The 26428-nt window shown below is 41.3% G+C and overlaps 1 protein-coding gene across 1 annotated transcript in view; it reads left to right on the forward strand.

Moving 5' to 3' along the window:
• The window catches only part of PLOD3 (procollagen-lysine,2-oxoglutarate 5-dioxygenase 3), a 203004-nt gene that overhangs the window by 126293 nt on the left and 50283 nt on the right, over window positions 1-26428 (forward strand). Inside the window, exons 11-13 of the mRNA XM_053718343.1 lie at window positions 13051-13155; window positions 21883-22008; window positions 22128-22269. Coding sequence (XP_053574318.1) covers window positions 13051-13155; window positions 21883-22008; window positions 22128-22269 — 373 coding nt within the window. The remainder of the gene's footprint in view (window positions 1-13050; window positions 13156-21882; window positions 22009-22127; window positions 22270-26428) is intronic.

A 26428-nucleotide genomic window follows, 5' to 3' on the forward strand; every position in this document is an offset into this window, starting at 1 on the left:
TCTTTTCTCCAAGAGGGCTTAGAGAAAGGGTTTATCGACAAGCTCCCTAAGGGGTCAATCTCGACCTTATCTATTTTGTTTCACAAACATCTGGCGGAGGCCCCAGATGCACATTCTTTTTGTCAGACCTTGGTCAGGATCAGGTCTGTGTTCAATCCAGTTACTCCTCCATGGAGTCTTAATTTAGTTCTCAAAGTTCTTCTAGGGGCTCTGTTTGAGCCTATGCACTCATTGATATTGAGTTATTATCTTGGAGAGTTTAATTTCTTGTTGCTATCTCTTACGCTCGTAGAGTGTCAGAGTTCTTGGCATTTCAGTTTGAGTCTCCTTACCTTATTCTCCATTCAGATAAGGTAGTTTTACGTATTAAATTGGGATTTCTTCCTAAGGTTGGTTCTGATTGGAACTTTAATCAGGGTATTGTTGTTCCTTCTTTGTGTCCTAGTTCTTCTCCTCAAAAGAAAGACTTCTGCACAATGGGTGGTGGTCCGTTTTTTAAGGTTTTACAAGCGACTAAAGACTTTCGTCAGTCTTTTTCTTTGTTTGTGATTTCTCAGGAAAACGTAAGGGAACAGAAGGCTTCGGCTACTTCTCTCTTTTTTGCTGAAGAGAATCTAACGGTTTGTTTATGAAACTGCTAAACAACAACTTACCGAGAGGGTTGTGGCTGATTCAACGAGGGTTGTTGCATCCTCCTGGGCTTTAAAAATGAAGCTTCTGTGGATTAGATTTGCAAGGCTGCAACTTGGTTCTCTCCTCACATTTTTTCAAAGTTTTTAAAATTTGATTTTTTTGCCTCAGCTGAGGTCATTTTTTGGAGAAAGGTTCTCGAGCAGTGGTGTCTTATGTTTAGGTTCCCTGTCTTTGTCCCTCCCGTATCATCTGTGTACTCTAGCTTTGGTATTGGGTCCTATTAGAAATTAAGATGATCCGTGGACTCATCGTGTCATTAAAAAGAAAACAAAATTTATGCTTACATGATAAATGTATTTCTTTTTTGACACGATGAGTCCACGGCCCGCCCTGTTCTTGTGAGACAGGTTGTTGGATATTTTAAACTTCAGACACCTCTGCACCTTGGCTTTTTCTTTCTCTTCCTAACTTCGGTCGAATGACTGGAGTGGGAGGGAAGGGAGGAGCTATTTAACAGCTCTGCTGTGGTGCTCTTTGCCGCCTCCTGCTGACCATGAGGTGAATATCCCATTAATAATTAAGATGATCCGTGGACTCATTTTGTCAAAAAAGAAATACATTTATCAGGTAAGCATAAATTTTGTTTTTTCATTTTCTCTTGGAAAACTTGTGGGAAAATTAAGCTTGCGTGGGCGCAAAATACTGTTATTTATTGCGTCATTATTGGCGCGAGAATTTTTTTGGGCGCAAATGTGCGTCGGTCATGACGCAAATTCGTCATATCCTGTGTCTTAGTTGACGCTAGTTTTTTTTTTTGCGCGGAATTGTGTTATGACGCGAGCTGCGTCATTTCCGGGTTTGTTGGTGCCAAAAAAAGTTCAACTTCCTTTTGCGTTGTGCGTCATACTTGGTGCCAAAAAAAATTGTTTTATTTTAGCTCACTTCCTATATGCTCCTTGCCTTCTTTATGCTCAGAGGGCTATGCTATTTGCGTTTTTTGCTAAATTTAGCACCTTTTTTCCCATTTCTGAAACTGCTATATGTGGAAATAAGATATTTCTGTTTAATGTTATTTTTCTTTTTTTTTTACATTTTACAAGATGTCTCAATCTGATCCTGTCTCAGAAGCTGCTGTAGGAACCATGCTGCCTGAACACAGTTCTACCAAAGCTAAATGTATCTGTTGTAAGCTAGTGGAGATTATATCTCCAGCTATATTATGTAACAGTTGTTATTATAAGCTTTTGAATGCAGAGGCTTCTATTAGTGCTAGTACAGTATCTGTTGTTTCTTCAACATCTAAAGTACATGATATCCCTGTTGATATGAAAAATTATATTGCTGATCCGATACAGAAGGCTATGGCTGCTATACCGCCTTCAAATAAACGTAAAAGGTCTTTTAAAACTTCTCATAATACTGATGAAATTTGTAATGACCGACAACATACTGCTATATCCTCCTCTGAGGAGGATCTCTCTGGTTCAGAGGATCCTACTTCAGAGATTGACACTGATAAATCATCTTATCTTTTTAAGATTGAGTATATTCGTTCTTTGTTAAAAGAAGTGTTAATAACTTTGGATATTGAGGAGTCTGGTCCTCTTGATAATAAATCCAGTAAACGTTTAAATTCTGTCTATAAACCTCCTGTGACTACTCCTGGGGTTTTTCCTGTTCCTGAGGCTATTTCTGATGTGATGATTGCTAAGGAATGGTCTAAGCCTGGTACTTCTTTTGTTCCTTCTTCAAGGTTTAAAAAGTTGTATCCTTTGCCGGTGGCTAGATTAGAGTTTTGGGAAAAAGTCCCTAAGGTTGATGGGGCTATTTCTACTCTTGCTAAACGTACTACTATTCCTATGGAAGATAGTACCTCTTTTAAGAATCCTTTATATAGGAATATTGAATCTTATATAAGGAAAGCTTATTTGCATTCTGACACTATGCTCAGACCTGCCATTTCTATGACTGATATTGCGGCTACATCAACTTTTTGGTTGGAAAGCGTAGCACAATGGGAAAAAGACTCTGATTTGCATAGCATTGTTCGTTTGCTTCAACATGCTAATTATTTTTTCTGTGATGCTATTTTTGATATCAAGATAAATGTTAAATCTATGTCTTTAGCTATTTTGCTGACATGGTATCTAAATCTAGCTTTCATTCTAGGGTAATAATGATTCAATTAGTTCCACTATAACTGGGGGGAAGGGGAGTTTTTTTGCCTCAAGATAAAGTCTAAAGGCAAATCTAGAGCTTCTAATTGGTTTTGTTCCTTTCTACAGAATAGAGAACAGAAAACCACTCCTTCCCCTAAGGACTCTAGCTCCAATTGGAAGCCTTCCTCGAGTTGGAATAAATCCAAGCCTTGCAAGAAACCAAAGCCATCCCCCAAGACTGCATGAAGGTGCGGCCCTCGATCCAGTTTTACTGGTGGGGAGCAGATTGAAATTATTTCAAGACGTTTGGGCAGGTTCCATTCAGAATCATTGGATTCAGAATATTGTCTCCCAGGGGTATCGAACAGGTTTCAGAATAAGACCTGTGAGAAGATTTTTTTTCTCTCTCACATTCCAACAAATCCTGTGAAAGCTCAGGCTTTTCTGGAGTGATTGTACCAGTTCCAATTCTGGAACAGGGTCTGGGTTTTTATTAAAATCTATTCATTGTCCCGAAGAAGGAAAATTCTTTCAGACCAGTTCTGGATCTGAAGTTTTTGAATCATTTTGTAAGAGTCCCAACCTTCAAGATGGTGATTATAAGGACTATTCTGCCTTTTTGTTCAGCAAGGTCATTTACATGTCCTCAATATACTTACAGGATGTGTATCTTCATATTCCGATTCATCCAGACCACTATCGGTTTCTGAGATTCTCTTTACAAGCATTAGACAAGCATTACCAGTTTGTTGCTCTTCCATTTGGCCTAGCAACAACTCCAACAATATTTTCAAAGGTTCTGTAATCAGAGAGCAGAGTATTGCGGTGTTTCCTTATTTGGACGATATATTGGTACTGGCTCGGTCTTCATTTAGCAAAATCTCACACAAATCAACTTGTGTTGTTTCTTCGAAGACATGGTTGGAGGATCAATTTACCAAAGAGTTCATTGATTCCTCAGACAAGGGTCTCCTTTTTAGGTTTTCAGATAGATTCAGTGTCCATGACTTTGTCTTTAACAGACAAGAGACGAATGAAATTGGTTTCTGCCTGTCGAAACCTTCAGTCTCGATCATTCCCTTCAGTGGCTATGTGCATGGAAGGTTTAGGTCTCATGACTGCAGCATCGGACGCGATCCCCTTTGCTCGTTTTCATATGAGACCTCTGCAGCTTTGCATGCTGAATCAATGGTGCATGGATTATATTTGGATATCACAGTTGATATACATAAATCCCAACATTCAACTCTCTCTGTCCTGGTGGTTAGTCCATCATCGGATTATTCAAGGGGCCTCTTTTGTTCATCCTGCCTGTACTGTGATTTCAACAGATGCAAGTCTCACAGGTTGGGGAGATGTCTGGGGGTCTCTGACAGCTCAAGGAGTTTGGGATCCTCAAGAGGCGAGGTTACCAATCAATATTTTAGAACTCCGTGCTATTTTCAGGGCTCTTCAGGCTTGGCCATTGTTAAAGAGAGAATCATTCATTCGTATTCAGACAGACAATATCACAACTGTGGCATATGTCAATCATCAAGGGGGACTTGCAGTCCTTTAGAGATGAAAGCAGTATCTCGGATACTTTTTTGGGCAGAATCCAACTCCTGTCTAATTTATGCAATACATATTCCAGGTGTAGACAATTGGGAAGCAGATTATCTCAATCGTCAGTCTTTACATCCAGGGGAGTGGTCTCTCCATCCAGATGTATTTTGTAAGATTGTACAGATGTGGGGTCTCCCCGAAATAGATCTGATAGCTTCCAATCTAAACAAGAAGCTTCCTAGGTACCTTTCCAGGTCCAGGGATTCTCAGGCGGAGATGGTGGCTGCATTAGCAGTTCCTTGGTTTTACCAACCTGTTTACATTTTTCCACCTCTAGTTCTCCTTCCAAGGGTGATCTCCAAGATCAAATTGGAACAATCGCATGTGTTTCTGATAGCACCAGCGTGGTCTCACAGGTTTTGATATCCGGACCTTGTCCGGATGTCCAGTTGCCAACCTTGGCCACTTCCTTTAAGGCCAGACCTTCTGTCTCAAGGGCCGTTTTTCCATCAGGATCTCAAATCGCTAGATTTGAAGTTATGGAAATTGAACGCTTAGTGCTTAGTCATAAAGGTTTCTCTGACTCAGTGATTAATACTATGCTACAGGCTAGTAAGTCTGTTTCAAGAAAGATTTATTATCGGGTTTGAAAAACTATATTTCATGGTGTTTTTCTCATAAATTCTCTTGGCATTCTTTTAGAATTCCTAGAGTTTTACAGTTTCTTCAGGATGGTTTGGAATTTAGATAAAGGTACTTTGAAGGGACAAATCTCTGCTCTTTCTGTTCTATTTCACAAAAAAATTGCTAATCTTCCTGATATTCACTGTTTTGTTCAGGCTTTAGTTTGTTTCAAGCCTGTTATTAAATCAATCTCTCCTCCATGGAGTCTTAATTTTGGTTTTGAAGGCTTTGCAGGTTCCTCCTTTTGAGCCTATGCATTCTTTGGATATTAAATTACTTTCTTGGAAAGTGTTGTTCCTTTTGGCTATCTCTTCATCTAGAAGAGTTTCTGAATTGTGTAAGAACTTAGCTGATAAATTAATTTATTTCAAATTGGCAAGAGTCCATGAGGCCCACCCTTTTTTATGGTGGTTATAATTTTTATATAAAAAGCACAATTTTATTTCCAGTTCCTCTTTTTGTATGCTTTTTTACTCATTTTATCACCCCACTACTTGGCTATTTGTTAAACTGAATTGTGGGTGTGATGAGGGGTGTATTTATAAGCATTTTGAGGTTTGGGAAACTTTGTCCCTCCTGGTAGGATTGTATATCCCATATGTCACTAGCTCATGGACTCTTGCCAATATGAAAGAAATGAGTTTATCAGGTAAGATCTGACATAAATTGTGTGTGTGTGTGTGTGTGTGTATGTGTATATATATATATATATATATTTGTATTTATTTTTTAAGTCTGCACAGGAGTCACTTTAATCCTATCATACAACACAAGACACCCTTTACTTATTGTAAGGTTCTTTCTCTTGTAAGGTGTATCCAGTCCACGGATCATCCATTACTTGTGGGATATTCTCATTCCCAACAGGAAGTTGCAAGAGGACACTAACAGCAGAGCTGTAATATAGCTCCTCCCCTAACTGTCATAGCCAGTCATTCTCTTGCAACTCTCAACAAGCAAGGACGTTGTAGGAGAGAGTGGTTAAATATAGCTAGTTTATTTTCTTCAATCAAAAGTTTATTTTTAAATAGTACCGGAGTTGTGCTATTTTATCTCAGGAAGTAAATAGAAGAAGAATCTGCCTGAGGTTTCTATGATCTTAGAAGGTTGTAACTAAGATCCATTGCTGTTCTCACATATGTCTGAGGGGATTACACAGATGAGGTAAAACTTCAGTGAGAGAATTGCGTGCAGTTTATTCTGCTATCAGGTATGTGCAGTTATAATTTTTTCTAGAGATGGAAAACACTAGAAAATGCTGCTGATACCGGATTAATGAAAGTTAAGCCTGAATACAGTGATTTAATAACGACTGGTATCATGCTTACTCCCAGGGGTGATACCCTTATGATATTGCAATATAAAACGTTTGCTGGCATGTTTAGTCGTTTTTATATATGCTTTGGTGATAAAACTTTATTGGGGCCTAGTTTTTTCCACATGGCTGGCTTAAATTTTGACTAGAAACAGTTTCCTAGAGGCTTTCCACTGTTGTAATATAAAAGTTACAAACTGTGACATCCAGCTTCCCTCAAAGGCCCTCTGAATGCTATAGGACATCTCTAAAGTGCCCAAAGGCTTTCCAAAGTCGTTTATTGGGGAAGGTAGGGCCACGGCTTGCTGTGGCAGTTGTTTGTGACTGTTAAAAAAACGTCTATTTATTTTTTTTTAATCTGTTTTTTGAACTAAGGGGTTAATCATCCATTTGCAAGTGGGTGCAATGCTCTGTTAGCCTATTATACACACTGTAAAAATTTTGTTTGATTTACTGCATTTTTTCACTGTTTTTCAAATTCTGACAAAATTTGTTTCTCTTAAAGGCACAGTACCGTTTTTTATATTTGCTTGTTAACTTGATTTAAAGTGTTTTCCAAGCTTGCTAGTCTCATTGCTAGTCTGTATAAACATGTCTGACATAGAAGAAACTCCTTGTTTATTATGTTTAAAAGCCATGGTGGAACCCCCTCTTAGAATGTGTATCAAATGTACTGATTTCATTTTATGCAATAAAGATCATTTTCTGTCTTTAAAAAAATTATCACCAGAGGAATCTGACCAGGGGGAAGTTATGCCGACTAACTTTCCCCACGTGTCAGACCCTTTGACTCCCGCTTAAGGGACTCACGCTCAAATGGCGCCAAGTACATCTAGGGCGCCCATAGCGTTTACTTTACAAGACATGGCGGCAGTCATGGATAATACACTGTCAGCGGTATTAGCCAGACTACCTGAACTTAGAGGTAAGCGAGATAGCTCTGGGGTGAGACAAAATGCAGAGCATACTGACGCTTTAAGAACCATGTCTGATACTGCCTCACAATATGCAGAAGCTGAGGAAAGAGAGCTTCAGTCAGTGGGTGATGTTAATGACTCAGGAAATATACCTGATTCTAATATTTCTACATTTAAATTTAAGCTTGAACACCTCCGTGTGTTGCTTAGGGAGGTTTTAGCTGCTCTGAATGACTGTGATACCAATGCAGTGCCAGAGAAATTGTGTAGACTGGATAAATACTTTGCAGTGCCGGTGTGTACTGATGTTTTTCCAAATACCTAAAAGGTTTACAGAAATTATTAATAAGGAATGGGATAGACCAGGTGTGCCGTTCTCTTCCCCTCCTATTTTTAGAAAAATGTTTCCAATAGACGCCACCACACGGGACTTATGGCAGACAGTCCCTAAGGTGGAGGGAGCAGTTTCTACTCTAGTAAAGCATACTACTATCCCTGTCGAGGACAGTTGTGCTTTTTTTTAGATCCAATGAATAAAAAAATTAGAGGTTACCTTAAGAAAATATTTATTCAACAAGGTTTTATCCTACAGCTCCTTGCATGCATTGCCCCTGTCACTGCTGTTGCGGCGTACTGGTTTGAGTCTCTGGAAGAGGCTTTACAGGTAGCGACTCCATTGGATGACATACTTGGCAAACTTAGAGCACTTAAGCTAGCCAATTCTTTTATTCTGATGCCATTGTTCATTTGACTAAACTAACGGCTAAGAATTCTGGTTTTGCTATACAGGCGCGCAGAGCGCTATGGCTTAGATCATGGTCAGCTGACGTGACTTCAAAATCTAAGCTACTTAACATTCCCTTCAAGGGGCAGACCCTATTCGGCCTGGTTTGAAGGAGATTATTGCTGATATCACTGGAGGAAAAGGTCATGCCCTTCCTCAGGACAGGTCCAAATCTAGGGCCAAACAGTCTAATTTTCGTGCCTTTCGAAACTTCAAGGCAGGTGCGGCATCAACTTCCTCTAATACTAAACAAGAGGGAACTTTTGCTCAATCCAAGGTGGTCTGGAGACCAATCCAGACCTGGAAAAAAGGTAAGCAGGCCAAAAAGCCTGCTGCTGCCTCTAAGACAGCATGAAGGAACGGCCCCCTATCCAGTAACGGATCTAGTAGGGGGCAGACTTTCACTCTTCGCCCAGGTGTGGGCAAGAGATGTTCAGGATCCCTGGGCGTTGGAAATTATATTCGAGGGATATCTCCTGGACTTCAAAGCTCCCCCCCCCCAAAGGGAGATTTCACCTTTCACAATTATCTGCAAACCAGATAAAGAGAGAGGCATTCTTACACTGTGTACGAGACCTCCTAGTTATGAGAGTGATCCATCCAGTTCCAAAGGAGGGACAGGGTTTTTACTCAAATCTGTTTGTGATTCCCAAAAAAAGAGGGAACCTTCAGACCAATTTTGGATCTAAAGATCTTAAACAAATTCCTTAAAGTTCCATCATTCAAGATGGAAACTATTCGTACCATCCTACCAATGATCCAGGAGGGTTAATGTATGACTACAGTGGATCTAAAGGATGCTTATCTTCACATTCCGATACACAAAGATCATCATCGGTTTCTCAGGTTTGCCTTTCTAGACAGGCATTACCAGTTTGTAGCTCTTCCCATTGGATTAGCTACAGCCCCAAGAATCTTTACAAAGGTTTTAGGGTCGCTTCTGGCGGTCCTAAGGCCGCAGGGCATAGCAGTAGGCCCTTATTTAGACGACATCCTGATACAGGCGTCAAACTTCCAAATTGCCAAGTCTCATACGGACGTAGTACTGGCATTTCTGAGGTCGCATGGGTGGAAAGTGAACGAGGAAAAGAGTTCTCTATCCCCACTCACAAGAGTTTCCTTTCTAGGGACTCTGATAGATTCTGTAGAAATGAAAATTTACCTGACGGAGTCCAGGTTATCAAAGCTTCTAAATTCCTGCCGGGTTCTTCATTCCATTCCGCGCCCTTCGGTGGCTCAGTGTTTGGAAGTAATCGGCTTGATGGTAGCGGCAATGGACATAGTGCCGTTTGTACGCTTACATCTCAGACCGCTACAACTATGCATGCTCAGTCAGTGGAACGGGGATTACACAGATTTGTCCCCTCAACTGAATCTGGACCAAGAGACCAGGGATTCTCTTCTCTGGTGGCTATCTCGGGTCCATCTGTCCAAAGGTATGACCTTTCGCAGGCCAGATTGGACAATTGTAACAACAGATGCCAGCCTTCTAGGTTGGGGTGCAGTCTGGAATTCCCTGAAGGCTCAGGGATCGTGGACTCAGGAGGAGTCTCTCCTTCCAATAAATATTCTGGAACTAAGAGCGATATTCAATGCTCTTCAGGCTTGGCCTCAGTTAGCAACTCTGAGGTACATCAGATTTCAGTCGGACGACATCACGACTGTAGCTTACATCAACCATCAAGGGGGAACAAGAAGTTCCCTAGCGATGTTAGAAGTTTCAAAAATAATTTGCTGGGCAGAGATTCACTCTTGCCACCTATCAGCTATCCATATCCCAGGTGTAGAGAACTGGGAGGCAGATTTTCTAAGTCGTCAGACTTTTCATCCGGGAGAGTGGGAACTCCATCCGGAGGTTTTTGCATAACTGATTCATTGTTGGGGCAAACCAGAACTGGATCTCATGGCGTCTCGCCAGAACGCCAAGCTTCCGTGTTACGGATCCAGGTCCAGGGATCCCAAGGCGACACTGATAGATGCTCTAGCAGCGCCCTGGTCTTTCAACCTGGCTTATGTGTTTTCACCGTTTCCTCTGCTCCCTCGACTGATTGCCAAGATCAAGCAGGAGAGAGCATCAGTGATTCGGATAGCACCTGCGTGGACACGCAGGACCTGGTATGCAGATCTAGTGGACATGTCATCCTTTCTACCATGGTCTCTGCCTCTGAGACAGGAGCTTCTACTTCAGGGTCCTTTCAACCATCCAAATCTAATTTCTCTGAGGCTGACTGCCTGGAGATTGAACGCTTGATTTTATCAAAGCGTGGCTTCTCCGAGTCAGTTATTGATACCTTAATACAGGCACGAAAGCATGTCACCAGGAAAATTTAACATAAGATATGGCGTAAATATCTTTATTGGTGTGAATCCAAGGGTTACTCATGGAGTAAGTTCAGGATTCCCAGGATATTATCTTTTCTCCAAGAAGATTTGGAAAAAGGATTGTCAGCTAGTTCCTTAAAGGGACAGATTTCTGCTCTGTCTATTCTTTTGCACAAGCGTCTGGCAGATGTTCCAGACGTTCAGGCATTTTGTCAGGCTTTAGTTAGAATCAAGCCTGTGTTTAAACCTGTTGCTCCACCATGGAGCTTAAATTTGGTTCTTAAGGTTCTTCAAGGAGTTCCGTTTGAACCTCTTCATTCCATAGATATCAAACTTTTATCTTTGAAAGTTCTTTTTTTGGTAGCTATTTCCTCGGCTCGTAGAGTCTCTGAGCTATCTGCCTTATAATGTGATTCTTCTTATCTGATTTTTCATACGGATAAGGTAGTCCTGCGTACCAAACCTGGGTTCTTACCTAAGGTGGTATCTAACAAGAATATCAATCAAGAGATTGTTGTTCCATCCTTGTGTCCTAATCCTTCTTCGAAGAAGGAACGTCTATTACACAATCTGGACGTGGTCCGTGCTTTAAAGTTTTACTTACAAGCTACTAAAGATTTTCGTCAAACATCTGCTTTGTTTGTTGTCTACTCTGGACAGAGGAGAGGTCAAAAGGCTTCGGCAACCTCTCTTTCTTTTTGGCTAAGAAGCATAATCCGCTTAGCCTATGAGACTGCTGGACAGCAGCCTCCTGAAAGGATTACAGCTCATTCCACTAGAGCTGTGGCTTCCACTTGGGCCTTTAAAAATGAGGCTTCTGTTGAACAGATTTGCAAGGCAGCGACTTGGTCTTCGCTTCATACTTTTTCAAAATTTTACTAATTTGATACTTTTGCTTCTTCAGAGGCTATATTTGGGAGAGAGGTTTTACAGGCAGTGGTTCCTTCCATTTAAGTACCTGCCTTGTCCCTCCCTTCATCCGTGTACTTTAGCTTTGGTATTGGTATCCCACAAGTAATGGATGATCCGTGGACTGGATACACCTTACAAGAGAAAACACAATTTATGCTTACCTGATAAATTTATTTCTCTTGTGGTGTATCCAGTCCACGGCCCGCCCTTTCATTTTAAGGCAGGTAATTTTTAAATTTAAACTACAGTTACCACTGCACCCTATGGTTCCTCCTTTCTCGGCTTGTTTTCGGTCGAATGACTGGCTATGACAGTTAGGGGAGGAGCTATATTACAGCTCTGCTGTTAGTGTCCTCTTGCAACTTCCTGTTGGGAATGAGACTATCCCACAAGTAATGGATGATCCGTGGACTGGATACACCACAAGAGAAATAAATTTATCAGGTAAGCATAAATTGTGTTTTTGAATGACTTCTTCATCATTAAAAAGATCAAAGATGGGCTCTTAAAGCAGAGTTCTCCTACTAGACCAAAACGATTACAAATTGTAAATCATAAAAATATATTTGCTTCTGTTGGGATTCAGTAAAGTATTGAATGCAAAATATGAAACCTCCTGTCTTCAATAAAATTTATAAATCCTAAAAATTCATAACCGTTTAATCACTGCATTAAAAATGACTTTTTGTAAATTAAAGGGACATGAAAGCCAAAAATTTTCTTTCATGATTCAGATAGACAATACAATTTTTAACAACTTTCTAATTTACTTCTATTATCTAATCTGTTTCATTCTCTTGGCATCATTTGTTGAAGGAGACAGCAATGCCCTAATGGTTTACACATGGGTGAGCCAATCGCAATCGAGATATATGCAGCCACCAATCAACAGCTAGAACCTAGGTTCTCTGCTGCTCCTGAGCTTGCCTAGATAAACCTTTTAAGCAAAGGATTACAAGAGAAGGAAGCAAATTAAATAATAGAAATAAATTAGAAAGTTGTTTAAAATTGTATTCTCTATCTGAATCATGAAAGAAAATGTTTGGGTTTCATTAAAGGGAGAGTCTACTCCAGAATTTTTATTGTTTAAAAAGAGAGACAATCCTTTTATTATTCATTCCCCTGTTTTGCATAACCAACACTGTTATAGTAATACACTTTTTACCTATGTGATTACCTTGTATCTAAGCCTTTGTAGACTGCCCCCATATTTCCGTCCTTTTCACAGACTTGCATTTTGCCAATCAGTGCTGACTCTTTAATAACTCCATGGGAGTGAGCGCTATGTTATCTATATGAAACACAGGAACTAGCATTGTCTGTCAAAAACTGTCAAAATGCACTGAGATAAGAGGCAGTTCAACAGCTTAGAAATTAGCATATGAGCCTACTTAGGTTTCGCTTTCCACTAAGAATACCAAGAGAGCAAAGAAAATTTGATGATAAAAGTAAACTGGAAAGTTGTTTTAAAATTGCATGAAAGTTTAGTTTTGACTAGATTGCCCCTTTTAAGACAACATTGGTTTCTTGAAACCAAATCATGCAGGTGTATGACTTAATGTACAAGCAAACATTGTGTTTAATAGAGGGATATCTTTTTATGATGTAATTCAACTGTATTTAATGATTCTGTAAGAATGAAAACATTTAATTCTGTTGAACAGTTCATTGGTATAAAGATTTCTCCTAAAAATAGAGCAACCTACTTGTCAATAAAATGGCATTCTGTTTATGCTGTTCCATGATGTTCAGGAAGGTCTTTTTTTTTCTCCTCTATAGGGACCTTTGTCGTCTTGACAAGACCTGCGATTATTACTTCAGTATTGATGCTGACGTGGTGATAACCAACCCAGACATTTTATACATGCTGATCCAGGAGAATAAGTGAGAAAGGGGAAAAGCAAATGGAAGCGACTGGGGAGGGTCACGGAGGATCTTAAACAAGGGATATATGTCCAATAAAAATGGTGGACAGTATAAAAACTGATGACTTACTATTAAAGGGACATGTCTAATTGTTCTCCCCTTTAATGTGTTCCTAAGGGTTATTTTACCTGCTGTAGTGTATTCAATTGCTTGTAAACTACTACTTTTATTTTGTTTGAAATAGCTGCTTTTTCTTGTATGAACCACAACCTACACTGAGCATATGAATAACAAACGTATTCTCTGTAGAAAAAGATATGTAAACAGCAGACAATAGCACTAATTAACCCCTTAATGACAACTGACGTACCAGGTACGTCATGCATTAACTAACAGTTAATGACAATGGACGTACCTGGTACGTCAGTTGTCTAAGAGAGTGCTGGAAGCGATCGCAATCGCTTCCAGCAGCTCTCAGGGTATTGCAGTGATGCCTCCATATGGAGGCATCCTGCAATACCATTTAGAAGACTCCGATGCACAGAGAGCCACTCTGTGGCCCTCTCTGCACCGGTAGCGATGGTGCCGGTTCGTTGGTGGGTGGGAGCGTAACAGGGAGGCGGGTGGGCGGCCCATCGCTACCCGGCATCCGGTCCCTAGAAGTGCAATGTGCACGCCGGGTGCCGGGAGCGTGCGGGGCGCGCGCGTGCGCGCATTAGCTGACACTGACACCAATGAGGAGGGAAGAGGGGGGGGGGGAAATATTTTTTTTTAAAAATGATATAAAAGGATCTGGGAGGGGGAGGGGGGTAGGGGTATTGTGGGGGGCTGCTACACTACAGAAAACAAAAAAAAATCCAAAAGAGGAAAAAATACTTTTGTTTTTGGGGCAAATTGGGTACTGGCAGACAGCTGCCAGTACCCAAGATGGCCGCAATTAGATAGGGGAGAGGGTTAGAGAGCTGGGGGGGGGGGATCATGGAGGTTGGGGCTAAGGCAGGAGTCCATCACAGCTAAAATATTATTTTTCTCCTGTTAAGTGTGATCAGTCCACGGGTCATCATTACTTCTGGGATATTAACTCCTCCCCAACAGGAAGTGCAAGAGGATCACCCAGCAGAGCTGCTATATAGCTCCTCCCCTCTACGTCACACCCAGTCATTCTCTTGCACCCAACTAATAGATAGGATGTGTGAGAGGACTGTGGTGATTTTACTTAGTTTTTATAACTTCAATCAAAAGTTTGTTATTTTAAAACAGCACCGGAGTGTGTTGTTCCTTCTCAGGGAGAATTTGAAGAAGAGTCTACCTGAGTTTTTCTGTATGATTTTAACCGGAGTAGTTAAGATCATGTTGCTGTTCTCGGCCATCTGAGGAGTGAGGTAAACTTCAGATCAGGGGACAGCGGGCAGGTTCACCTGCAAAGAGGTATGTAGCAGTATATTATTTTCTGAGAATGGAATTGACTAGAAAATACTGCAAATACCTATATAAAGTAAGTTCAGCCTTAAATGCAGTAGTAGCAACTGGTATCAGGCTGTCATGTATGTATATTTTCACTTCAGTATTCTGGGGAATGGCATTTCACTGAAATAATACTGTTTACATAAAGCTTTAGCCTATTTTGCAGTAAAAACGGCTTGCAGCAGGCTTTTTATGACAAATACATTTATTGATCTTAAACGTTTTTGCTGGCATGTGAAATCGTTTATTTTTCTGAGGTACTGGGTGAAAACTTATTTGGGCATTAGTTTTATCCACTTGGCGGGCATTTTGTTTGATTTATGACAGTTTACTGATCTCCCTCACTGTTGTGTGTGAGGGGGAGGGGCTGAATTTGGCGCTTTTGCTACACATCAAAAATTCAGTCACAAGTCTGCTCTTCTTCCCTGCATGATCCGGTTCATCTCTACAGAGCTCAGGGGTCTTCAAAAGTTATTTTGAGGGAGGTAATCACTCACAGCAGACCTGTGAGATTGTGCTTGACTGTGATAAAAAACGTTACATTCTGTACTTTTTTTCTGCTATTAAAGGGCTAGTTATCCATTACTAATGGGAGCAATCCTTTGCTAAAATTGTAATTTTACTGGGAAAAAAGTTTGTTTTCATAAAATTATCTGTTTTATTGTACTCAACTGTCATATCTTTCTGTGCTTCTTAAAGGCACAGTGCGTTTTTGCATACTATTTATAAAAGTGAATTGAAAAGTATTTCCAAGTTTGCTGGTTATTTGCTAGTGTGTTAAACATGTCTGACTCAGAGGAATATCTCTGTGCTATATGTGCTAAAGCCAAAGTGGAGCCCAATAGAAATTTATGTACTAATTGTATTGATGCTACTTTAAATAAAAGTCAATCTGTACAAATTGAACAGCATTCACCAGACAACGAGAGGAAAGTTATGCCGACTAACTCCCTTCACGTGTCAGTACCTGCATCTCCCGCTCGGGGGATGCGTGATATTGTAACGCCGGGTACTTCAGGGCGGCCATTACCAATCACATTGCAGGACATGGCTAATGTTATGACTGAGGTTTTGTCTAAATTACCAGAACTTAGAGGGAAGCGGGACCACTCTGGGGTGAGAACAGAGTGCGCTGATAATACTAGAGCCATGTCAGATACTGGGTCACAGTATGCGGAACATGAGGACGGAGAGCTTCAATCTGCAGGTGATGGTTCTGATCCCATTAGAGTGGATTCAGACATTTCTAATTTTAAGTTTAAGCTTGAAAACCTCTGCGTACTGTTAGGGGAGGTATTAGCGGCTCTGAATGATTGTAACACCGTTGCAATTCCAGAGAAATTATGTAGGCTGGATAGATACTATGCGGTACCGGCGAGTACTGACGTATTTCCTATACCTAAGAGGCTTACAGAGATAATTACTAAGGAGTGGGATAGGCCCGGTGTGCCCTTTTCCCCCCCTCCTGTATTTAGAAAAATGTTTCCAATAGACGCCACCACACGGGACTTATGGCAGACGATCCCTAAGGTGGAGGGAGCGGTTTCGACTCTGGCTAAGCGTACCACTATCCCGGTGGAGGATAGCTGTGCTTTTTCTGATCCAATGGATAAAAAATTAGAAGGTTACCGTAAGAAAATGTTTGTTCAACAAGGTTTTATATTGCAACCTCTTGCATGTATTGCGTCTGTCACGGCCGCATCAGCCTTTTGGTCCGAGTCCCTGGAAGAGACTCTTGACTCAATAACTATAGAGGAAATTTCAAACAAGCTTAAAACACTTAAGCTAGCTAATTCATTTGTTTCAGATGCCGTTGTACATTTAACTAAACTTACGGCTAAGAATTCCGGATTCGCCATTCAGGCACGCAGAGCACTGTGGCTAAAATCCTGGTCAGCTGATGTTACTTCTAAATCTAAGTTACTCAACATACCTTTCAAAGGGCAGACCTTATTCGGGCCCGGTTTGAAGGAAATTATCGCTGACATTACAGGAGGTAAAGGCCACGCCCTGCCTCAAGACAGAGCCAAGCCGAAGGCTAGACAGTCTAATTTTCGTTCCTTTCGTAATTTCAAGACAGGAGCAGCATCAACTTCCTCTGCACCAAAACAGGAAGGAGCTGTTGCTCGCTACAGACAAAGCTGGAGACCTAACTAGTCCTGGAACAAGGGCAAGCAGGCCAGAAAACCTGCTGCTGCCCCTAAGACAGCATGAATTGAGGGCCCCCGATCCGGGAACGGATCTAGTGGGGGGCAGACTTTCTCTATTCGCCCAGTCTTGGGCAAGAGATGTCCAGGATCCCTGGGCGTTAGAGATCATATCTCAGGGATATCTTCTGGACTTCAAATCCTCTCCCCCAAAAGGGAGATTCCATCTGTCAAGGTTGTCAACAAACCAAATAAAGAAAGAGGCGTTTCTACGCTGTGTACAAGATCTTTTACTAATGGGAGTGATCCATCCGGTTCCGCGGTCGGAACACGGACAGGGGTTTTACTCAAATCTGTTTGTGGTTCCCAAGAAAGAAGGAACCTTCAGACCAATCTTGGATTTAAAGATCCTAAACAAATTCCTAAGAGTTCCATCGTTCAAAATGGAAACTATTCGGACAATCCTACCCATGATCCAAAAGGGTCAGTACATGACCACAGTGGATTTAAAGGATGCTTACCTTCACATACCGATTCACAGAGATCATTTCCGGTATCTAAGGTTTGCCTTCCTAGACAAGCATTACCAGTTTGTAGCTCTTCCATTCGGGTTGGCTACGGCTCCAAGAATCTTCACAAAGGTTCTGGGGGCTCTTCTGGCGGTGCTAAGACCGCGAGGAATCTCGGTAGCTCCATACCTAGACGACATTCTGATTCAAGCTTCAAGCTTTCAAACTGCCAAGTCTCATACAGAGTTTGTACTGGCATTTCTAAGATCGCATGGGTGGAAGGTAAACGAAAAGAAGAGTTCTCTCGTTCCACTCACAACAGTTCCCTTCTTGGGGACTCTTATAGATTCTGTAGAAATTAAGATTTACCTGACAGAAGACAGGTTAACAAAACTTCAAAACGCCTGCCGTGTCCTTCATTCCATTCAACACCCGTCAGTGGCTCAATGTATGGAGGTGATCGGCTTAATGGTAGCGGCAATGGACATAGTCCCCTTTGCACGCCTACACCTCAGACCGCTGCAATTGTGCATGCTAAGTCAGTGGAATGGGGATTACTCAGATTTGTCCCCCACTCTGAATCTGGATCAAGAGACCAGAAATTCTCTTCTGTGGTGGCTTTCTCGGCCACATCTGTCCAAGGGGATGCCATTCAGCAGGCCAAATTGGACAATTGTAACAACAGACGCCAGCCTGTTAGGTTGGGGCGCTGTCTGGAATTCCCTGAAGGCTCAGGGATCATGGACTCAGGAGGAGAGTCTCCTGCCAATAAACATTCTGGAATTGAGAGCAGTTCTCAATGCCCTTCTGGCTTGGCCCCAGTTAATAACTCGGGGTTCATCAGATTTCAGTCGGACAACATCACGACTGTAGCTTACATCAACCATCAAGGAGGAACAAGAAGCTCCCTAGCGATGATGGAAGTATCAAAGATAATTCGTTGGGCAGAGTCTCTCTCTTGCCATCTCTCAGCAATCCACATTTCGGGAGTGGAGAACTGGGAGGCGGATTTCTTAAGTCGTCAGACTTTTCATCCGGGGGAGTGGGAACTTCATCCGGAGGTCTTTGCCCAAATACTTCGACGTTGGGTCAAACCAGAGATAGATCTCATGGCGTCTCGACAGAACGCCAAGCTTCCTCGTTACGGGTCCAGATCCAGGGATCCGGGAGCGGCCCTAGTAGATGCTTTGACAGCACCTTGGACCTTCGGGAGAGCTTATGTGTTTCCACCCTTTCCGATGCTTCCTCGATTGATCGCCAGAATCAAACAGGAGAGAGCATCAGTAATTCTAATAGCGCCTGCGTGGCCTCGCAGGACCTGGTATGCAGATCCTAGTGGACATGTCATCCTGTCCACCTTGGTCTCTGCCTCTGAGACAGGACCTTCTGATTCAGGGTCCTTTCAAACATCAAAATCTAATTTCTCTGAATCTGACTGCCTGGAGATTGAACGCTTGATTTTATCAAAACGTGGATTCTCTGAGTCAGTAATTGATACCCTGATACAGGCTAGGAAGCCTGTTACCAGAAAGATTTATCATAAAATATGGCGTAAATACCTATATTGGTGCGAATCCAAAGGTTACTCTTGGAGTAAGGTTAGGATTCCTAGGATATTGTCTTTTCTACAAGAGGGTTTAGAAAAGGGCTTATCCGCTAGTTCTTTAAAGGGACAGATCTCAGCTCTGTCCATTTTGTTACACAAACGTCTGTCAGAAGTTCCAGACGTTCAGGCTTTTTGTCAGGCTTTGGCCAGGATTAAGCCTGTGTTTAAAAATGTTGCTCCGCCATGGAGTTTAAACCTTGTTCTTAACGTTTTACAGGGCGTTCCGTTTGAACCCCTTCATTCCGTTGATATAAAATTGTTATCTTGGAAAGTTCTATTTTTAATGGCTATTTCCTCGGCTCGAAGAGTCTCTGAGTTATCAGCCTTACATTGTGATTCTCCTTATCTGATTTTTCACTCGGATAAGGTAGTTCTGCGTACTAAACCTGGGTTCTTACCTAAGGTAGTCACTAACAGGAATATCAATCAGGAGATTGTTGTTCCATCCTTGTGTCCTAATCCTTCCTCAAAGAAGGAACGACTTCTGCACAATCTAGATGTAGTTCGTGCCCTAAAATTTTATTTACAGGCAACTAAAGATTTTTGACAAACATCTTCCCTGTTTGTCGTTTACTCTGGTCAGAGGAGAGGTCAAAAAGCTTCGGCTACCTCTCTCTCTTTTTGGCTTCGTAGCATAATACGTTTAGCCTATGAGACTGCTGGACAGCAGCCTCCTGAAAGAATTACAGCTCATTCCACTAGAGCTGTGGCTTCCACTTGGGCCTTTAAGAATGAGGCCTCTGTTGAACAGATTTGCAAGGCTGCAACTTGGTCTTCACTTCATACTTTTTCCAAATTTTACAAATTTGATACTTTTGCTTCTTCGGAGGCTATTTTTGGGAGAAAGGTTCTTCAGGCAGTGGTTCCTTCTGTATAAAGATCCTGCCTATCCCTCCCGTCATCCGTGTACTTTTGCTTTGGTATTGGTATCCCAGAAGTAATGATGACCCGTGGACTGATCACACTTAACAGGAGAAAACATAATTTATGCTTACCTGATAAATTCCTTTCTCCTGTAGTGTGATCAGTCCACGGCCCGCCCTGTTTTTTACGGCAGGTCTAAATTTTTAAATTATACTCCAGTCACCACTGCACCCTTTAGCTTCTCCTTTCTCGTTGGTTCTTGGTCGAATGACTGGGTGTGACGTAGAGGGGAGGAGCTATATAGCAGCTCTGCTGGGTGATCCTCTTGCACTTCCTGTTGGGGAGGAGTTAATATCCCAGAAGTAATGATGACCCGTGGACTGATCACACTACAGGAGAAAGGAATTTATCAGGTAAGCATAAATTATGTTTTTTTATAAAAAAAAAAAAAACTCCTTTTATTTAGTACTGGCAGACTTTCTGCCAGTACTTAAGATGGCGGGGACATTTGTGGGGTGGGGGAGGGAAGAGAGCTGTTTGGGAGGGATCAGGGGGTGGGATGTGTCAGGTGGGAGGCTGATCTCTACCCTAAAGCTAAAATTAACCCTGCAAGCTCCCTACAACCTACCTAATTAACCCCTTCACTGCTGGGCATAATTTACGTGTGGTGCGCAGCAGCATTTAGCGGCCTTCTAATTACCAAAAATCAGTGCCAAAGCCATATAAGTCTGCTATTTCTGAACAAAGGGGATCCCAAAGAAGCTTTTACAACAATTTGTGCCATAATAGCACAAGCTGTTTGTAAATAATTTCAGTGAGAAACCTAAAATTGTGAAAAATGTAAAGTTTTTTTTTTTATTTGCTCGCATTTGGCGGTGAAATAGTGGCATAAAATATACCAAAATGTGCCTACATCAATACTTTGGGTTGTCTTCTAACAAAAAATATATACATGTCAAGGGATATTCAGGTATTCCTGACAGATATCAGGGTTCCAATGTAACTAGCGCTAATTTTGAAAAAAAGTGGTTTAGAAATAGCGAAGTGCTACTTGTATTTATTGCCCTATGACTTGCAAAAAAAGCAAAGCACATGTAAACATTGGGTATTTCTAAACTCAGGACAAAATTTAGAAACTATTTAGCATGGGTGTTTTTTGGTGATTGTAGATGTGTAACAGATTTTGGGGGTCAAAGTTAGAAAAAGTGTGTTTTTTCCTCATATTTTTTTTTTTTTTGTAGTAAATTATAAGACATGATGAAAATAATGGTATCTTTAGAAAGTCCATTTAATGGCGAGAAAAACGGTATATAATATGTGTGGGTACAGTAAACGAGTAAGAGGAAAATTACAGCTAAACACAAACACCGCAGAAATGTAAAAATAGCCATTGTCAATAAGGGTAAGAAAATTGAAAAATGGTCCGGTCATTAAGGGGTTAAACTCCCAGTGGGGTTATGAGAGAGACGTTTTTGTATCAAAAATTGCTGGTTGTGCTCATTGAACACCCCACCTGAGTTAGCATTTTAATACATAACTATTAGGCAGTGTGTTTAGATATAGATAATATTAGCACCTGGAGGCTCCGCCGATTTTATGGTTTTAATAAGCAAAACTAGCTATTTAAAACATAAAAATAAACAAGAAAAATGTTTCCATACGTTTAATACTCTGCATTAGGTATAACAAGTCATTTGGAACACATTAAAGGGACATTTAACTTAAAAAATAATGTTTTATAATGCTGCTCATAGTGAATGTATGTAGCTCGCTCCCACTACCAAGCCAGAGCGGGAGAAAGCTACATTTATTTCAATGGCTCGATCGGGCGTGCTGTGATTAGACAGCGCACCTGCAAAGCGCTTTTAAAATTCAAGACCCGCTCAGAAGATCCTGGAGCAGAGAGCTGCTAAATCCAGGTTTAATATAAAATATCTCGCAATGCTTTTTTTTTTTTTGCTACCTGCCGCTAAGATAATGTTATATAATGCTGCACTATGTGCAGCATTATAAAACATTATTTTTAAAGTTTACTGTCCCTTTAAGGGAAAAACAATTTTATAGAGCAGTGTCCCCTTAAAGAGGGATAATTGAGGAGAGGTGGCAACACTTTGATTGCAGAATACTCAACCTTTGAAATTTTATCTTTCCATAGAAAAGTTATAGCCCCTATGGTGTCTCGTAGTGGGAAGCTTTGGTCCAACTTCTGGGGGGCTTTGAGCCCAGAGGGTTACTACGCTCGATCTGAAGACTATGTGGATATAGTTCAAGGAAAAAGAGTGTAAGTATAATGAGATCGTCTTGTCGTCAAGATCTTTATCAACCTAGAGAATACTTGTAGTTGTCTGTATTTTGCACCGTCATCCCATCGTTTAAATAGGTTGTTTTGTTCTGTTGTAGTGGAGTCTGGAATGTGCCGTATATCGCTCATGCTTATCTCATCAAGGGTGAGACTATACGCAAGGAGCTGTCACACAAAAACATTTTCACTGCGGGCCAAGATGATCCGGACATGTCTTTTTGCAAGAGCGTACGACTCAAGGTCTGCAAAGAAAACTGTTAATTGATAGTGTTTTTTCTGAAATTTTGGTAGTGGTATCGTGTTCTAATGGGATGAAAAGTCACCTTAAAGGGACACTGAACCCAAATGTTTTCTTTCGTGATTCAGATAGAGCATGAAATTTTAAGCAACTTTCTAATTTACTCCTATTATCAAATTTTGTTCATTCTCTTGGTATCTTTATTTGAAATGCAAGAATTTAAGTTTAGATGCCGGCCCATTTTTTGGGAACAACCTGGGTTGTTCTTGCTGATTGGTGGATAAATTTATCCACCAATAAAAAAGTGCTGTCCAGAGTTCTGAACCAAACAAAAAGTGTAGAAGCCTTCTTTTTCAAATAAAGATAGCAAGAGAACGAAAAAAAAATGATAATAGGAGTAAATTAGAAAGTTGCTTAAAATTGCATGCTCTATCTGAATCACGAGAGAGAAAAAAATTTTGGTTCAGTGTCCCTTTAAAGTAATGGTAAATTTCAAACTAAGAATGTTGCAATAAAAAATACATTGGTGTACAAGCAAAGTTTCTCCAACATAGGTGTGTCCGGTCCACGGCGTCATCCTTACTTGTGGGATATTCTCTTCCCCAACAGGAAATGGCAAAGAGCCCAGCAAAGCTGGTCACATGATCCCTCCTAGGCTCCGCCTTCCCCAGTCATTCTCTTTGCCGTTGCACAGGCAACATCTCCACGGAGATGGCTTAGAGTTTTTTGGTGTTTTAATGTAGTTTTTATTCTTCAATCAAGAGTTTGTTATTTTAAAATAGTGCTGGTATGTACTATTTACTCTGAAACAGAAAAGAGATGAAGATTTCTGTTTGTAAGAGGAAGATGATTTTAGCAACCGTTACTAAAATCGATGGCTGTTTCCACACAGGACTGTTGAGATGAAGTAACTTCAGTTGGGGCAAACAGTGGGCAGACTTTGCTGCTTGAGGTATGACACATTTCTAACAAGACTTGGTAATGCTGGAAGCTGTCATTTTCCCTATGGGATCCGGTAAGCCATTTTATTAGTTTAGTATAAGAATAAAGGGCTTCACAAGGGCTTTAAAGACTGGTAGACACTTTTCTGGGCTAAAACGATCACTTTATAAGCATATTTAATGGATTATAACTTTAAAGAGTTATTTTAATCTTGGGGATTGTATTAAAAAAACGTCAGGCACTGTATTGGACTCCTTTTTCACTGGGGGCCTTTTCTAGTTATAGGCAGAGCCTCATTTTCGCGCCACTAATGCGCAGTTGTTTTTGGAAAGCAAGGCATGCAGATGCATGTGTGAGGAGCTCAGAACCACTGAAAAAGCTTATTGAAGGCGTCATTTGGTATCGTATTCCCCTCTGGGCTTGGTTGGGTCTCAGCAAAGCAGATACCAGGGACTGTATAGGGGTTAAATGTAAAAACGGCTCCGGTTCCGTTATTTTAAGAGTTAAAGCTTTCAAATTTGGTGTGCAATATTTTTAAGGCTTTAAGACACTGTGGTGAAATTTTGGTGAATTTTGAACAATTCCTTCATACTTTTTCACATATTCAGTAATAAAGTGTGTTCAGTTTAAAATTTAAAGTGACAGTAACGGTTTTATTTTAAAACGTTTTTTTGTGCTTTGTTATCAAGTTTATGCCTATTTAACATGTCTGACCCATCAGATAGACGACGTTCTGTATGTTCGGAAGCCAAGGTTCCTCCCCATTTAAATATATGTGATGAATGTGACATAGGGTCCAAACAAAGTAGGGACAATGATGCCACTGATAATGATGTTGCCCAAGATGATTCCTCAAGTGAGGGGAGTAAGCATGGTACTGCATCATCCCCTTCTGTGTCTACACCAGTCTTGCCCACTCAGGAGGTCCCTAGTACATCTAGTGCGCCAATCCTCCTTACTATGCAACAATTAACGGCTGTAATGGATAATTCTATTAAAAACATTTTAGCCAAAATGCCCACTTATCAGCGAAAGCGCGATTGCTCTGTTTTAGATACTGAAGAGCATGAGGACGCTGATGATAATGGTTCTGACATGCCCTTACACCAGTCTGAAGGGGCCAGGGAGGTTTTGTCTGAGGGAGAAATTTCAGATTCAGGAAAAATTTCTCAACAAGCTGAACCTGACGTTATTACATTTAAATTTAAATTGGAACATCTCCGCGCTCTGCTTAAGGAGGTGTTATCTACTCTGGATGATTGTGACAATTTGGTCATTCCAGAGAAATTATGTAAGATGGATAAGTTCCTAGAGGTCCCGGTGCCCCCCGATGCTTTTCCTATACCCAAGCGGGTGGCGGACATTGTAAATAAAGAATGGGAAAGGCCTGGCATACCTTTTTGTCCCTCCCCCTATTTTTAAGAAATTATTTCCTATGGTCGACCCCAGAAAGGACTTATGGCAGACAGTCCCCAAGGTCGAGGGGGCGGTTTCTACTCTAAACAAGCGCACTACTATCCCTATAGAAGATAGTTGTGCTTTCAAAGATCCTATGGATAAAAAATTAGAGGGTTTACTTAAAAAGATGTTTGTTCAGCAAGGTTACCTTCTACAACCAATTTCATGCATTGTTCCTGTCACTACTGCAGCGTGTTTCTGGTTCGAAGAACTAGAAAAGTCGCTCAATAAAGAATCTTCGTATGAGGAGGTTATGGACAGAGTTCAAGCACTTAAATTGGCTATCTCTTTTATCTTAGACGCCACTTTGCAATTAGCTAGATTAGCGGCGAAAAATTCAGGTTTTGCTATTGTGGCGCGCAGAGCGCTTTGGCTAAAGTCTTGGTCAGCGGACGTGTCCTCCAAGAACAAATTGCTTAACATCCCTTTCAAGGGTAAAACGCTGTTTGGCCCTGACTTGAAAGAGATTATTTCAGACATCACTGGGGGAAAGGGCCACGCCCTTCCTCAGGATAGGTCTTTTAAGGCTAAAAATAAACCAAATTTTCGTCCCTTTCGCAGAAACGGACCAGCCTCAAATTCTACATCCTCTAAGCAAGAGGGTAATACTTCTCAAACCAAGCCAGCCTGGAGGCCGATGCAAGGCTGGAACAAAGGTAAGCAGGCCAAGAAACCTGCCACTGCTACTAAGACAGCATGAGGTGTTGGCCCCCGATCCGGGACCGGATCTGGTGGGGGGCAGACTCTCTCTCATCGCTCAGGCTTGGGCAAGAGATGTTCAGGTTCCTTGGGCGCTAGAAATAGTTTCTCAAGGTTATCTCCTGGAATTCAAGGAACTACCCCCAAGGGGAAGGTTCCACAGGTCTCAATTGTCTTCAGACCAAATAAAAAGACAGGCATTCTTACATTGTGTAGAAGACCTGTTAAAAATGGGAGTGATTCATCCTGTTCCATTAGGAGAACAAGGGATGGGGTTTTACTCCAATCTGTTCATAGTTCCCAAAAGAGAGGGAACATTCAGACCAATTTTAGATCTCAAGATTCTAAACAAATTTCTCAGGGTTCCATCGTTCAAAATGGAAACCATTCGGACAATTCTTCCTACCATCCAGGAAGGTCAATTCATGACCACGGTGGATTTAAAGGATGCGTATCTACATATTCCTATCCACAAGGAACATCATCGGTTCCTAAGGTTCGCCTTTCTGGACAAGCATTACCAGTTTGTGGCACTTCCATTCGGATTAGCCACTGCTCCAAGAATTTTCACAAAGGTACTAGGGTCCCTTCTAGCGGTGCTAAGACCAAGGGGCATTGCAGTAGTACCTTACTTGGACGACATACTGATTCAAGCGTCGTCTCTGCCAAAAGCAAAGGCTCATACGGACATTGTCCTAGCCTTTCTCAGATCTCACGGGTGGAAAGTGAACATAGAAAAAAGTTCTCTGTCCCCGTCAACAAGAGTTCCCTTCTTGGGAACAATAATAGATTCCTTAGAAATGAAGATTTTTCTGACAGAGGCCAGAAAATCAAAACTTCTAAGCTCTTGTCAAGTACTTCATTCTGTTCTTCTTCCTTCCATAGCGCAGTGCATGGAAGTAATAGGTTTGATGGTTGCGGCAATGGACATAGTTCCTTTTGCGCGAATTCATCTAAGACCATTACAACTGTGCATGCTCAGACAGTGGAATGGGGATTATACAGACTTGTCTCCGACGATCCAAGTAGATCAGAGGACCAGAGATTCACTCCGTTGGTGGC

This window comes from Bombina bombina, chromosome 6 (genome assembly GCF_027579735.1).
Source record: "Bombina bombina isolate aBomBom1 chromosome 6, aBomBom1.pri, whole genome shotgun sequence".
NCBI lineage: Eukaryota > Metazoa > Chordata > Amphibia > Anura > Bombinatoridae > Bombina > Bombina bombina.